The following is a 15767-nucleotide window of genomic DNA, read 5'->3' on the forward strand; positions in this document are numbered from 1 at the left end:
CCTCATGCATGCTAGGCAAGTGCTGTACACACTGAGCCACAACCCCAGCCCTCTAAGTCTCTTTTTAATGGAAATTTTAATTTAAAATCTTACAAAGTATTCCTGTAAGTATTCATTAGGTTTTTAATTCTTACAGGATTTCAGCAGATAGAAAATTTGTGTATATATATCTAATTACAATAATTTTAAGTTTTAGTACATTTTAGAGGAAATTAGAGTCAATTTCATTGTCCTGTTTTGGAAAGCACATATATAAAACTTGGTGCAGTGGGTGCATGCCTATAATTCCAGCAACTTGAAGGCTGAGGCAGGAGGATCACAGGTTAAAAATAAAAGGACAGCTTGGTCAACTCAGCAAGATCCTATTTCAAAATAAAAAGGGCTGTGGCTGTAGCTCAACAGTAGAGAGCTTGCCTAGCAATGCATGAAGCCCTGGATTCAATTCCTAGCATTGCAGAAAAAACAAAAAGCCCAAGTACAGGTATGTGTCCATTGTAGTGAAAATAACTCATACATAATGTCTACTTTCATAGAAGTGACAGGCTTTTTCTTTTGTACTGGGACTTTAATCTGGGTACTAGTTCTCCTGGCCCAGCCCCCCAAGTAGTTGGATTATAGGCATGGATCATTGTGCCTGGCTTAGAATTGACACTTTCTAAAGAATTTATATTGGAAAGGGACACATAAGGGGTCTGTCTTGGAGAAGGTATCTGAATACACAAAACCAATTGGTGCTTGTTATCTATGGATTATGTATTTGTGAATTTGTCTACTCATTAGAATTTATTTGTAGTCCCAAATTATTTATTAAGTATTATTTTTACAGTCTACATAGCACCATAAGCTTTTGCATTTCTGTGCTGTGTGTGTGTGTATGTGTGTGTTTTAACTAGTCCTGAAACATAGTGCTAAAATTCTTTTTAGTGTTCTTAAGTTCTTTTTTTTTTTTTTTTTTTAAAGAGAGAGAGAGAGAATTTCAATATTTCTCAGTTTTTGGCGGACACAACATCTTTGTTTGTATGTGGTGCTGAGGATCGAACCCGGGCCGCACGCATGCCAGGCGAGCGCGCTACCACTTGAGCCACATCCCCAGCCCCGTTCTTAAGTTCTTAAGGTTATGATTTACCTTATGGAGAAAGCACATTTTCTATAAGTTGTTGGCTGTGAATTCAGTGTTAGTGAACCAGCAGTATATTTTGTAAAGTATTTTTAAACTGGTTATGTATGGACAGGATTATGAAAATGTTGTGACTGTAGGAATCACACCTTGTATATCATATAGGAGCATTAGTTCATTAGAATTCAGTGTTCACAAATTAGGTGCTGTACCAGATTTTGTTGAAATGAAATTATATTTGGAATGCAGTTAAAGGTTTGATGAACGGTGTTGTGTCTTTTTTTGTGTGTGCTTGTGTTTTTCTTTCATTTTTTTGTACTGGAAATTGAACCAAGAGGTCCTTAACCACTGAGCCACATCCTCAGCCCTGTTTGTTTATAATTTTGAGATGGTGTCTTGCTAAATTGCTTTAGGGCCTCACTGAATTTCTGAGATAGCCTTTGAACTTTTGATCCTCCTGCCTCAGCCTTCCAAGTTGCTGGGATTCCAGGCATGTGCCACAATGCCCAGCGTGGGTTTGTGTTTTTCTCTTATAAAAAATAACAGAATTTATTGTTTTAACCATTTTTCTATTAACACAGTTGTGCATGTTTATGGGATAAAGTGTGAAAGTTGGAGTTATAAATATTTGAGATATATGTGAATATCTCAATGTCTGTATATACATGTGTGAATATATCCATATATATGTAGTGAGTTAAATTGGTACATAGCATATTCATCACTATTTCCTCAGATATTCAGTATTTCTTTGATGAGACAGTTTGAAATCTCTTCTAGTTATTTTGAAATACAAATTAGTGTTATGTTCTAACCATTTTTAAGTGTATAGTTCAGTGGTGGTAAGTGCATTTGCATTTTTGCACAACTTCTGTGGTCTCTCTTTTTTTTCTCTTAGGATTATGGATCTAGGAGGTTTTTATTGAATTTAAGTACTTGGGAGCTGGGAGTATAGCCCAGTGGTAGAGCATTTACCTAGAATCAGTGAGGCCCTGGGTTCATTCCTCTACATTACAAAAAAATTAAAAAAGCCTTTATAATTATATCAGGGACCATTCAATTGTTCTGTAAGCAAAAAGAACCTAAAGAACTTTAAAGTGTAATAACACTTCATCAGAGCCTTCTCATACCTTGGTGATATTGTCCTAAATTAATAAAATGAAATCATTAGGATTTAAAATGATCATTGTTTGTTTTAATTAACATATTTAAAGTACATCATAGGATAGTGCTATTTAATAATATTTAATTGAGATTGCCATGCATTCATATTCTCCCCTTTTATTTCAGTGCTTTTTTAGGACCAAAGGATATATTTCCCTACTCAGAAAATAAGGAGAAATATGGCAAACCAAATAAACGAAAAGGTTTTAATGAAGGTTTATGGGAAATTGATAACAATCCAAAAGTGAAATTTTCAAGTCAACAGGTGAGTCATATTACATAAAATTTAGTATTTATTCAATCTTGGGAAATAACCACAGTCCTACCTGTGGGAAAATAAATACTAATTTAAAAGCCTTGTGGATTTTAGGTTAAATTGTTCTTATTTATGAGGCTGAACCTTGATTTTTAATGTGTAATGAATTTTTGAAATTTTTAGTTGCATGGCTAAAGAGATCTCAGAAAACTGAGAAATCATCAGTTAGCTCCTGATTGAGAGTTTATTTAATACGTTGTTGAAATTAATGCCATTTGTACTTTTTTTTTTTTTTTGCCTATTTCATCAACTGCTAAAGAATGAGTGTTCTCATTGCCTTACCATGATTGATTTGTTCATTTTTCATTTTAATTCTGTCAGGTTTTCTTGTGTATATTTTGAGGTTATTTAACTAGGTGCACAGTAACTACACCATTTGTACTCTTAAATTTGGGATTTTAAATTTAGTGTGTGCTTCAATTTTCTTATTTTCTTTAATTTTTAAATCCACAGAATTATATCAGAATATTAACCTCCGTGGGTTAAATGTGTGACTTAGAGCAAAATGCAAATTATTGATGTCTAGAAGAGCAGCCTTATGCCTCCCTTTCTATATTATTGTCCAGAGTTAATTTATCTATGACATAAATTTTTATTTATTTATTTATTCATTTATTTATATTTTTTTTGAGAGAGAATTTTTAATATTTATTTATTTTTTTTTTAGTTTTCGGCAGACACACATCTTTGTTTGTATGTGGTGCTGAGGATTGAACCCGGGCCGCACGCATGCCAGGCGAGCGCGCTACCGCTTGAGCCACATCCCCAGCCCCATAAATTTTCATTTTTTATTTTAAGACAGGTCTAGCTAAATTGCTTAGTATCTCATTAAGTTGCTGAGGGTAACCTTGAACTCACAATTCTCCTGCCTTAACCTCCCAAATTGCTGGGATTACAGGTGTGCACCCCTGTGCTCAGCACAAACCAGGACTAGAGAGCTGTAAGAGGAGATTTTGTGAAAACATGAGGTGATTCTTTACTCTAGTTCCTTTTATTAAGGCCTAAAGTACCAAAAAGTGGGAAGAACATGAATAAACTTTTTTTTTTTTTTTTAACTTTGAGAACTTGCCGTGTTCTGTTTGGTGTATCTAAATCATTGATGTTCCAAGGCTGCATTAGATGTTCTTTTGTGCCTTCATTACCACCTAGTACTTACTTGTCATGGTACTCATCATAGCATATCATAATTGCTTCTATAGTTGTTTGTAACTGCCACAGATTATTTTACTAGATCTATGAATAAAGGAATCATGTCATATGCATCAGCACTGTTATTGTGTGGGAAGAATACATAATTCACTAAATGTTTGTTGAATGGTTATATAATCATCCATCCCATCATAATTACACTGACTGTGTAATGGGAGTACACTTGTCCAAACAGACAAAATTGTCTTGTGAAAATTTTTTATATCTTATTTGATTTATTTGTTTTAATGTGGTGCTGAGGATCAAACCCAGTTCCTCACACATTCAAGGCAAGTGCTCTACCACTGAGCCACAACCCAGGCCTTTATGAAATGTTTTGTAATTTCTCTTAGATAATCTCTCTTGTGATTGCACCTTTCTCGTCTTTTTTATCCTCCATTTGTCCACCTAGTTTATTCTATCCTTTGTTTCTATCTACTCAGTCTGCAGGTAGTTTTCATCAGATAAATCTGTAATTTTCTATTTTGCATTGAGACTTTTGGGGAGGTTATATGAATGAAATCAAATAACATTTTGTCTACTGAAAGGATTGCTGCTGATTTGATGCATTCTGGTTCCTAGGCCCAGACACATCCCTCGTGGCACAGGGCTTATGGAAAACTGATGTCCAGATATATATATAAAAATAAAATTGACCATTTTTTTTTTTAATATTTATTTTTAGTATTTGGCGGACACAACATCTTTGTTTGTACGTGGGGCTGAGGATCGAACCCCGGGCCGCACGCATGCCAGGCGAGCGCGCTACTACTTGAGCCACGTCCCCAGCCCAAAATTGACCATTTTGAATTTTAAAATTTTCTATTATGTTATGAATAGTTTTCAAAAAAATTTTACATCATTTTGTTAATAACTGTGCTGGGGGTGGAGGTGCATACCCCACAAATCCTATTGATTTGGGAAGCTGAGACAGGAGGATTGCAAGTTCAAGGCCAGCTTTAGCAACGTAATAAGACTCAACAACTTTGTGACACTCTGTTTAAAAGTAAAAAAATAAAAAGGACTGGGGATGTGGCTCAGTGGTTAAGTATCCCTGGGTTCAATCCTCAGTACCTAAAACAACATCAATAACAAATAATTTTGTATGTTATCAGAAAGTTTTAAATTTTTAAATATTTATTTTGTTATTGGGGATTGAATTCAGAGCCACTTAACCACTGAGCACATCCCTAACCCTTTTTTATATTTTAGTTAGAGATAGGGTCTGGCCAAGTTGCTGAGGCTGGTTTTGAACTCGTGATCCTCCTGCCTCAGCCTCCCAAGAAGCTGAGATTACACGCGTGCACCACCATGCCTGGCATGCCCCCCGCCCCCACCCCCCTTTTTTTTTAAACAAAAAGAATTATCATTCAAAAAGTTGTAGATTTGGGGTTTTCTTTAGGAATGATCAACCTATAGTAGCCTTTGAAATAGTTTTAAAATTAAGTATCCTATGAAACACAAATCAGTAATTTTTCCTTATTGCAAACAGTCTTGATTTTTTTGTGAACAGAAAAAATTTTTAGGTTAAAATTTGTTTTGTGAAGTTAATAGTGTTTATTTTGCATAGGCATCAACTAAACAATCAAATACATCATCTGATGTTGAAATTGAAGAAAAAGAAACTAGTGTTTCAAAGGAAGATACTGATCATGAAGAAAAAGCCAGCAATGAGGTATGTTTTCATGTTTCTTACACTCTTAAACCCCATTTTTTTATACCTTCATTTTTATTTATTTATTTTTATGTGGTGCTAAGGATCAAACCCAGTGCCTCCCACATGCTGGGCAAGCACTCTACCGCTGAGCCACAACCCCAGCCCCTCTTAAACCCCATTTTTTGTAGCAAGAAAGAAATTGTAAAACAAGTTGACCTGGCAAAGTAGGAAGCAATCTTTAAAGTAATGAATGAGAACATTTCAAGGCTTATTTCCTATGGTAAGTATTTTTTTAGAGTGTTTGTTGTCTTTAAGATGCACAGATGTTTTTATTTGAAGCTATTTTCATGTGCAAAACACAAGTGCAAAACTATAAAGTAGATGAGTGTTTGTTAAGTAAAAAAAGAAAAAAAATTTTTCCTATTTTTTTAATTGTTGATAGGACTTTATTTTTATTTATTTCTATGTGGTGCTGAGAATAGAATCCAGTGCCTCACACATGCTAGGCAAATGCTCCACCACTGAGCTACAGCTCCAACCCCCAGGAATATTTTTCTAAAGCAGAGTATTGTGGGATGGAGGGATGTACGGAAAAAACATTAAGCTGAATTCTTTAAAACGTACGTTGATTTACACTTCTGTGATTGGGAATACTCATTTAGCCCTTCTAGACTTCATGAAATGATTGTTAGATGACCTCCAAAGGTTAAGCCACTTTAAAATTCATAGCCCTAATATCCAGAATTCTATAGAAAAAGTAGCTTTATAATTTAATTAGACAAACTTCTGGTGTACCAGCGAGACTTTAATGTTTATAATATTAAAGGTCAGAAAAGTAAAACAAATTTCTTTAGTTCTTTTGCTGAAACTTGTTTGGGGCTTAAGTTTAAGAAAGTTTCTTTTAGCCTTGTCCTGATTTATTCAGTTTTATTTGCTTTGTCTTTTTAAGGATGTGACTAAAGCAATTGATATAACCACTCCAAAAGCTGCCAGAAGGGGGAGAAAGAGAAAGGTAATTTCACTGACTAATCATAAGTATCTTTAAAATTTTTTATTTTACTTGGATTGAGAAAGAGTAGAAATAATGAAACTGCCTTTAAAACTTGACCTTTTACTCTGAACCTTTAATTTTTTTAAAGGGTAGGTTATGTTAGCAAAACTGATTTTTTTTTTCTTGGTGATATAACTATGGTATCCTTAAGGTGTATTGAAAAAATGCAACAGTTTTTATGACTCTGCTTTTGTTTTCTTTATAAAATGAATAGGTGGATAGTAATATTTTCTTGTAGTATTGTTGATAAAAGGATTAAGTGATTTAATGCATGCAAAATGTTTATGATAAATCTTGGTCCCTAAATACTTGTATGTGCCGTGTAAGTGTTACACATCATTATGTTACTGTGTCGCAGTGTTGTGTGAAATGAGAGTTTGAGTGACTATGTAGGGATAGATATCTGGGTAGGCTTTTAATTTGTTATGAATTTCCTTCTTATGAAGTTTTGGTCACACCCATTTCTCTCCTATTTATGTTTCTGACATATATACCAAAGATAGAAAATCAAGAGTTTAGTATTTTATGAGGAAGTAAAATATGCAAACAAATAATTATAATGGCTTTTTATCCTTTGATATATGCATGGGAGAGGGGGTGTGAGAGCGGGTGTTATAACTAAGGAGATTTTAAAAGGTAGGCAGAATTTTGTCAGGCAGGTGAAGGATGGAGAGAAAGGATATTGAGACATTTTGTCAAATAGTGTATATAAGCACATAGAGAAAATGTTCATTTTAAGCATGTTGGAATACATACAGTGTTGCATTTCAGCATTACCATACTTTAAAGATGGATGGAAGCAGACACATAATCTCCAGTATTATCCTATAGAACTGGAACTTAAGTGGGGGGAAGCCATTGAATTGTGTATATTTTAGATGCTTCCTTTTTATTAATGTAGTGTGATGATGGGAGTTCAATTGGGGCAGCAAGCCCAGTTCACTGAAAAATTCATTCAGAGTTTTAGTACAGCTTTCCTGATCCAAGCACAGAATTGAGCAGTGAGTAAGGAAACAGGTCTCTGTTCTTGTTGAATTCACATTTTTATCAAGATAGAAAACAGGCATACACCAGGTGTGGTGGTGCATGCCTGTAATCCCAGCGGCTCAGGAGGTTCAGGCAGGAGCATCACGAGTTCAAAGCCAGCCTCAGCAACAGTGAGGGGCTGAGCAACTCAGTGAGACAGACCCTGTCTCTAAATAAAATACAAAATAGGGCTGAGAATGTGGCTCAGTGGTTGAGTCCCCTGAAGTCAATCCCTGGTACCCAAAAAAAGAAAAAGACAGAAACAGGCATACTTTGTTTTACTGCACTTTGCTTCATTGCACTTTGCAATGCAAATGCTTCATTGCACTATTTTTAATAAATTAAAGGTTTGTAGCCACTCTGTGTTGTACAAACAAGTCTTTGCCATTTTCCCAGGAACATGTGCTCTGTGTGTCTCTCTTGTCACATTTTGAAAATTTCTCACTGTATTTCAGACTTTAATATGGTATCTGTTATGGTGATCTGTGATTAATGATCTTTGATTTACTATTCTAATTGTTTTGGTGCATATGAGATAGGACACACCTAACATTTATATATATATAAAGTTCTCTGACTATTCTGTTCTTTCTATGGACCTCCCTATTCCTTGTGACAAAATATCAAAAGTAGACCAGTTAATAACCGTATGATGACCTCTTGATGTTCAAGTGAGAGCAAGAGTCACTCTCCTGTCACTTTAAATCAGAAGCTAAAAAAGGATTAAGCTTAGTGAAGAAGATCTGTTGAAAGCTGAATGAGATAAGTTAAAGCTTGGCCTTTTAGACTAGTAGATCAAGTTGTAAACTGAAAAGTTCTCAGAGGAAATAAAAAATGTTACTCAAGTAAATGTAAGAATAAGAAAGTGAAACAGACTTATTCCTGATATGGAGAAATTTTTAGTGGTCTGAAAAGATCAAAGCCAGCTGCAACACTGCTGTAAACCAAAGCCTGATCTAGAGCAAGGTCCTATATATCTTCAATTCAAGGCTGAGAGAGGTGCAGAAGCTACAGAAGAGAAGATTGAAGCTAGCAGAGATTTGTTCATGAAGTTAAAGAAGCCATCTCTGTAACGTGAAAGTACAAGTTGAAACAGCAGGTGCTGATGTAGAAACTGCAGAAGATAACTAAGATAATTATATGAAGGTGGCTAAACTGAAAAACAGATTTTTTTCAATGTAGAGGCTACAGCCTTACATTGGAAGAAGATGCCGTCTAGAACTTAAAGCTAGAGAAAAGCTAATGCCTGGCTTTAAAGCCACAAAGGAAAGTCTGCTTCTTATTAGGGTTCAGTGACTTGAAGTTGAAGCCAGTGCTCATTCACCATTCTGAAAATCCTAGAGTACTTAAAAATTATACTAAATCTACTCTGCTTATGCTCTAGAAATGTAACAAAAAGGCCTGGATGATGATACAGTTGGTATACTGAGTATTTTAAGCCCACTGTTGAGACCTACTCCTCACAAAAAAAGATTTCTTTCAAAATATACTGCTTATTGGTAATGCACCTGGTCTCTGAAGAGCTCTGATGGAGATGTCTAGTGAGAAAAATGTTGTGTTCAGTGTTCTAACACAACATCTGCTCTATAGCCCTTATAGATAAGCAAAGAAAGTGGTTTCTTTGGGTAGAATCTACTCTACATGAAGGTGCTATAAAACATTGTTGAAATGACAACAAAGGATTTATATAAACATAAGTTGATACAGCAGCAGAATTTGAGGACTGACTCCAGTTTTTAAAGACGTTCTGTTGGTAAAATGCTATCAAACATTATCACATGCTACAAAGAAGTCTTTTGTGAAAGAGTCAGTCAATGGAGCAAAACTTTATTGTTCTCTTATTTTAAGAAACTGCCAGAGTCACCCTATCCTTCAGCAAACACCATGCTGGTTAGTCAGTAGTCATCTACATTCAAGGTAAGGTGAGGTCCTCCCCCCACAAAAAGAGTATAACTCACTAAAGACTGAGATGGTGGTTAGCATTTTTAAGCAATAATTTGTCTTCCTCCGTGATGCTTGCCATCAGACCTAGGACCTCATGAATTCTGGGCAAGTGCTCTCCAACTGAGCTACGTCTCCTCTACAGTCCTGTTTTTTTTTTTTTAATATTTTTTTAGTTGTAGGTGAACACAATACATTTTATTTTACTTTATATCACACGTGTTAGGCAAGCACTGTACTGCTGAGCCACAACCCCAGCCCCAGTAAAGTATTTTTAAATAAAGATATGTGCATACTTTTTTAGACATAATGTTATTACACATTTAATAGACTATAGTATAGTGTAATCATAACTTTTATATATGCTGGGAAAAGGTAAACTTTGTGACTCACTTCATTGTGGTGATTTGGAACGGAACCTGTGATATCTACAGTGCATGCTTATAAACATGTAGAGCAAGAATGGTAACGGGGGGAGTTAGAACAATGACTTGATAACTGACTAGGTTATGGAAGGAGTTTCTAAAGAGTTGACATGAGATTGGAATGATCAAGAACCTTATAGGTTCTTTTTAGTAGTGGAGGTGAGAGGTGCAATTTAAAAGCACTTTAGGTGGGTAAGTTGATGATTGAAAGTGGATGGTAAAGAGTTGGCAGAATTTAGAATGACTTCCAGGTGTTCGAGTGGGTGACTACATTCTAAGAAGACAGAGAATGCTGGTTTGGCATCAGGTGTGTGGGGAGAAGAAATTGAAGCACCTATGGAAATCATGATGAAGATACATTTTGTTCTGGCACCAGAGTGGGAAAAGAAAAGATGCAGTTGCTGATATGAAGATATGAGATATGTGAGGTCAAGGGAAAATGTTTATTGGGACATATTGCAGAAATTGGAATTCCAGGGGAATATAATGGGAAGGGAAGAGAGAGGGAAGGTAGCTCTACAAAACTCTTTTGAGAATGAATTGTCAGGAGAAATGTAAGAGGATATGAAGCTAAACAAGGGAGAGGAGGATTTCAAGAATGACAAGAGTGATAGAGGATCCAGTAAGGTCTAGTTAGGTTGCCTCAAGGTACTTTAGTTCCATGTAGATGAATGAAAAGGACAGGAATCAGATAGTGAATTGTAGAATAAAATGTTTTTGTTTATTTTTGCGGTACTGGGAGTAGAACCCAAGACCCCGAGCACTAGGCAAGTACTTTACCACACCCCCAGACTGAGAAAATGTTTAGTGGTAAAGTTACAGAGTAGTTTTGAAATCTGTGAAGCAAAGGAAGAAGTATTACAGCAACTCAGCAAGGATTTGCATAGATAAGGTAAAGTATTGAAAATGAAAAAGTACTTGCTGTAGATGCCTTAACATTTTTTCTTTGCACAACTAGAAAAGATTGAAGATATGGAATGTAAGTACATACTGATATGAGAGAGGGAGGGCACATTTGAAGGAACTGACCAAAGAAGGAAGAGGTAGGCCTCTTCAGTACAGGGAAGGATGGAGGAGGAGGCTATAAAAATTCTAGGGAGATGTGAAAATCAAGGGAATTACTTCTTACTGGCTCAATCAACCAGACCCAATTCTCAAAGCAAGACATTTAGGTATAGTAAAAGGAAGAATGGATGACAAATTTATGCTAGCTATTCTGAGAGAAAAAGGGTGGGGTTAAAGGATTAATGAATGGCTTTGAGATCCCAACTGAGATTGCTTAAAGTGAATGCATGTTTGTATTGTTCCCCCTCTTGCCCCCAGCAGGCTCAGTATGAGCTTGGGAATTCTAACATAGAATGTAGAATTGTATTATATATATATATTATACAATAATAGAATTGGATCATATGGGATTTTTGTGGGGCAGGTGCTACAAATCAAAGATGCAGAGAGACTGAGGAAACTCATGAATAGTACTCCCTTGAGGATTTTGTGTGTGAAATGGCTCAAGGGAAGGTAATATAGTTAGAAAGTAGGGTAATTGATACAGAGAAAATGAGTGAAAGGGTTAGAGGTCTCAGTGAGATCAAGTACCATACGTGGACATGAATCTGGTCAAAATATTTGCATTTAAAAATTTAAATATGTGTATTTAATAATTAGTCATTTTTCTAGATCAAATATTTTTTGTTTTCATGAGGAATGATTTTGACATGAGTTTTCTCTAATAGTCATAAATCCATGTCTGCAGTAGAATTGGTCTTTAGTATAAGTGTGAAGATATTTTTTATTAATTATTGATGAACTCATTGTTTTTGCTGCAAATAATCCATTACACCTATAATTCTTACTTGCTGTCTTGATTTATTTCCAAGTGGGGTTTTTTGTTTGTTTGGGGGGATTTTTTTTTTTTTTTGGCTCTGAATAGCTGATGGATTTGAACTGAATTTTAACTGCGCGCTCTCAGTTAATCTGGGAAAGAGCTCTCATGTAGTCTTGGGTTCAACTTTTACCTTGATTATGCACTATTATGTTTCAATTGTAAAAGCAATAATAATGTTTTTAAAACCAGCAAAGAAGAAATGAATACACTCTCAGAAATGGATTTGCTAAAATATACATTATTTATTTCCAGTATTCATTCATACTAATACTTTCAGAAAGGAAAAGTGGTACCCATGTATTGATCATCAGTAACTAATATACAAATTTTCTACATGCTTATCACACTGAGCATAATGTTTGCAAATCATATAGCCTATTGATTAAAAGGGTAAATTGCCTTTTTATTAAAGAGATAAGATTATACATATTTTTAATGCTTTTATTTTTATTAATGTAGTTAATGCTGAATTCTAAACCATGGGAAAGCAGTTCTTAAAGGTTCTTTCATTCTTCTGTTTGATCTCTCCTTCAGTTTCTTTCCTTCCTTTGCTATTATGATCAGTACCAACTGCTACATGTTTGCATTTCCTTTCTGATTTGTCATTTTTTAAAAATATATTTTTGGGCTGGGGCTGAAGCTCAGTGGTAGAGTGCTTGCCTCATCATACATGTGAGGCACAGGGTTGGATCCTCAGCACCACATACAAATAAATAGATAGATAGATAGATAAAAAGGTATATGTTCATCTACAACTAAAAATATTTAAAAAAAATTTTTTTTAGTTGTAGGTGGACACAATACATATATTTATTTATTTTTATGTGGTGCTGAGGATTGACCCCAGTGCCTCACGTGTGAAGTAGACAAGTGCTCTACCACTAAGCTACAACCCAGCCCTGATCTTTTTTTAATTTTTTTTTTTCTTTTTGTGGCACTAGGGATTTGAACCCAGGGCCTTGTGCATCTGATCTGTCATTTTTAACCTTTTATTCTACTATAATGTTTACTCAGTAATTACTGATTCTTATTTGGAACCATTCTCAAGGGAGTTAATGCCAAAATTTATCAGAGTGAATTATAATTTGCTAAGATTCCTGTTTATAGAAAGTAAGAATAACCCTAAGGGGAAAACATCAGATATCAGTCTTGGTTCAAAAATATATTATGTGCCCACTATTATGTATAATTATAATGTACCAATAAAAATTTTTTGAGTATTAACAAAAGTTAGAGAGTTAGAGACTTTGAGAAAGAAGTACGTTAGTTATAGCATCATCGCATTATACTTTGGTTCCCATTGCATCAAAAGTATTAGCTTTATTTTTACAAATGATTTTTTTTTAGTCAGCATTTTCAAAAGCTGAGCTTTTTATATTTTTAAATGAAGAATTGTTCCCTAAAATTATAAGCAAAGTTTGAGGATTTTATTCTAATGAGTTGATTGTTCAGAAAAGATCATCTAGAAATTTTGTTTATATTTGTTGACTCATATTGACTAGCATATTTTTACCATTAAATTAAACTTTGTATACTGCTTATTAAATAAGTTAATTGAATTTTTGTAATTCAGGCAGAAAAACAAGTAGAAACCGAGGAGGCAGGAGTAGTGACAACAGCATCAGCATCTGTTAATCTAAAAGTGAGTCCTAAAAGAGGACGACCTGCAGGTAGGATTGTTAATGTTTACATATTTGCTTGGCTTGTGATTAATATTCCAATCCATTAAAGTGTTGATGCCTCAAGTGTTTTGGAATGAAGTAAATAGGCATTTGGTTACAGCCATACATTTTCTTAATGACTATTACAGATATGGTCTGAGAAAAGCATCATTAAGCAATTTCATTGTTGTTCAAACATCATAGAGGGCATGTAGAAAAACTAAGAAGGCTTTGACATTAGTAGGCCATTTAATCTTATGGGACCACCATTGTACATGCAGTTTGTCTTTGACAGAAATGTCATTATGCAGTGCTTAAGTCTGAAATAATCGTGAATTTTACTTTTTAATCCCGTTAAATTTTCCACAGAAACTGGCAAATGACACTAGAATGGGGTTAAAACCACCAGGAATAATGGGCTTATTTTATCATTTATGAGACATAAACTTTGTAAATGGAGCCATATTCAAAGAACAAACACAGCCTTTGATTAACAGCTGTGTTAATATATTAAATTACTACATTCTTTGTTTATGAGGATATTTATAATATGCAGCTCTTATTAGCATTAATATTTTCTTAATTTGGTAAGTTGTAAATCTCTTGAAAAGGACCTTCCTAATACAGAGTATGCAAAAGAAAATTAACAAAAATAGAGAATATTTTTCTACTTCATAATAGGATTCTTATTGAAAAAGGATTACGATGCATAATAGCCAGAGGGGAGAATTAAATTTATTTACGTGTTTTGGAATTTAATAGTGTTGTAATGGGTCAAATTAAGGGTGTTAGAAAACTCAGTGAATTTTGATATAAGCTTTCCAAAGATGTGTGTGTATAAATAAATGTACATATAATACTCTGATATGGATAGGAACGTATGTGATACTTTAAAGTTAAATTTTGTGACATTACTGGTAAATGAAAAATGTTGTTTTAAGCCCTCTCAAGCATACCAAGGACAAATTGATAATAGCTGATCCTTAAATTTTTTGGCTTGTTTCTCATTTGATTCATGATTTTTAAAACTTAATAAATTATTGTTATCTGTAATAGATCACTAAGTAATAAACTCTTGATATAAATAATTTTATAATCTTTATATAATGAGATTTGCATTTTAAAGGGAAACTAATTATTTTTTTTCCACATGAATATTAGCTACAGAAGTCAAGATTCCAAAACCAAGAGGCAGACCCAAAATGGTAAAACAGCCCTGTCCTTCAGAGAGTGACATGTGAGTTGATTTTTAATGTATAATTGATTATTCAATAAAGGAAACCTTTGATTACAAACACTTGCATTTTTATAAGTTTTCTCTTGTTTTAAGGGATGTTACTATACCTATTTTGATATTTCCAAAAATCATGGGGAGGATTGTAAAATGTAAAAATTGGTAAAAACTGAAAATATGTGGTTATTATTAAGACTTTTTTTTTTTTTTAAGTATATGAAGATATAATGTTACTTTGGTAAAAGAGAGTAAAATCTAAAAGAAAATTGGGCAGGATAGTCTTGTGAAAGGAATTTGAGAGAATATATTTGAAGTGGTGTCCACAAGTATTTTTAGCTCCTTCAGAGTAGGTGCTTTATTTTAAAATGGTGCTAAAATTGTAGTGTATATTTAAGATTTTTAAGTATTTTGGAATAATCACTTAGTTATCAAAAAAAGTAAACATTTCCCCCCTTTGCTGCCTTTCTTAACCACTTATGGTAAGGAGGAAAACCTTTTTATAGCTGTTGGGTTTATAGATTTTGTTGGAGGTGGCACACACCTGTAAGCTACTTGGGAGGCTGAGGCAGGAGCATCACAAGTTTGAGGCCAACCTGGGCAACCTAGTTGAGACACCCTGTCTCAAAATAAAAGAGTGGGGGTGTAGCTCAGTGGTATAGAATACTTACATGCATGAATCCGGAGATAAATCCCCCAGTATTGGGGGAAAAAAGAGTTTTGCAGGGAAAGCTCAAATGAGGTATGTTAAGAATGGGCTTATAATGTTTTGGATCAACGAATTATTTTCATAGGAACTTAATTATAGAACATTACTAGAGTTGTACTTTTCAACCAAAATATATTTAAAGACTTTATTTTATTATTTATTTTTATGTGGTTCTGAGGATCAAACCCAGTGCCTCACATGTGTTTAGGCAAGTGCTGTACAATCCCAACTCCTATTTTACTTCTAAGCTAGCTATTAAAGTATTACACACCTGTAGTTCCTCTGTCTGAGGAAGGAGGATTACTTGAGCTTGGGAGTTTGCAGCTTTCCTGGGCATTATAGCCAAGACCCAGTCTTGATCTGTCTGTCTGTCTCTCTCTCTCTCTCTCTTTTTTT

General features: G+C 34.4%; 1 protein-coding gene across 4 annotated transcripts in view; it reads left to right on the plus strand.

Moving 5' to 3' along the window:
- Psip1 (PC4 and SRSF1 interacting protein 1) overlaps positions 1-15767 on the plus strand; it is a 46811-nt gene that overhangs the window by 12715 nt on the left and 18329 nt on the right. For all 4 annotated transcript variants that reach the window (XM_076845955.2, XM_076845957.2, XM_076845958.1 and 1 more), the window contains exons 4-8: positions 2408-2546; positions 5356-5460; positions 6392-6454; positions 13344-13440; positions 14593-14668. In XM_076845955.2, coding sequence (XP_076702070.1) covers positions 2408-2546; positions 5356-5460; positions 6392-6454; positions 13344-13440; positions 14593-14668 — 480 coding nt within the window. The remainder of the gene's footprint in view (positions 1-2407; positions 2547-5355; positions 5461-6391; positions 6455-13343; positions 13441-14592; positions 14669-15767) is intronic.

Source organism: Callospermophilus lateralis, chromosome 2 (genome assembly GCF_048772815.1).
Source record: "Callospermophilus lateralis isolate mCalLat2 chromosome 2, mCalLat2.hap1, whole genome shotgun sequence".
Classification (NCBI taxonomy): domain Eukaryota; kingdom Metazoa; phylum Chordata; class Mammalia; order Rodentia; family Sciuridae; genus Callospermophilus; species Callospermophilus lateralis.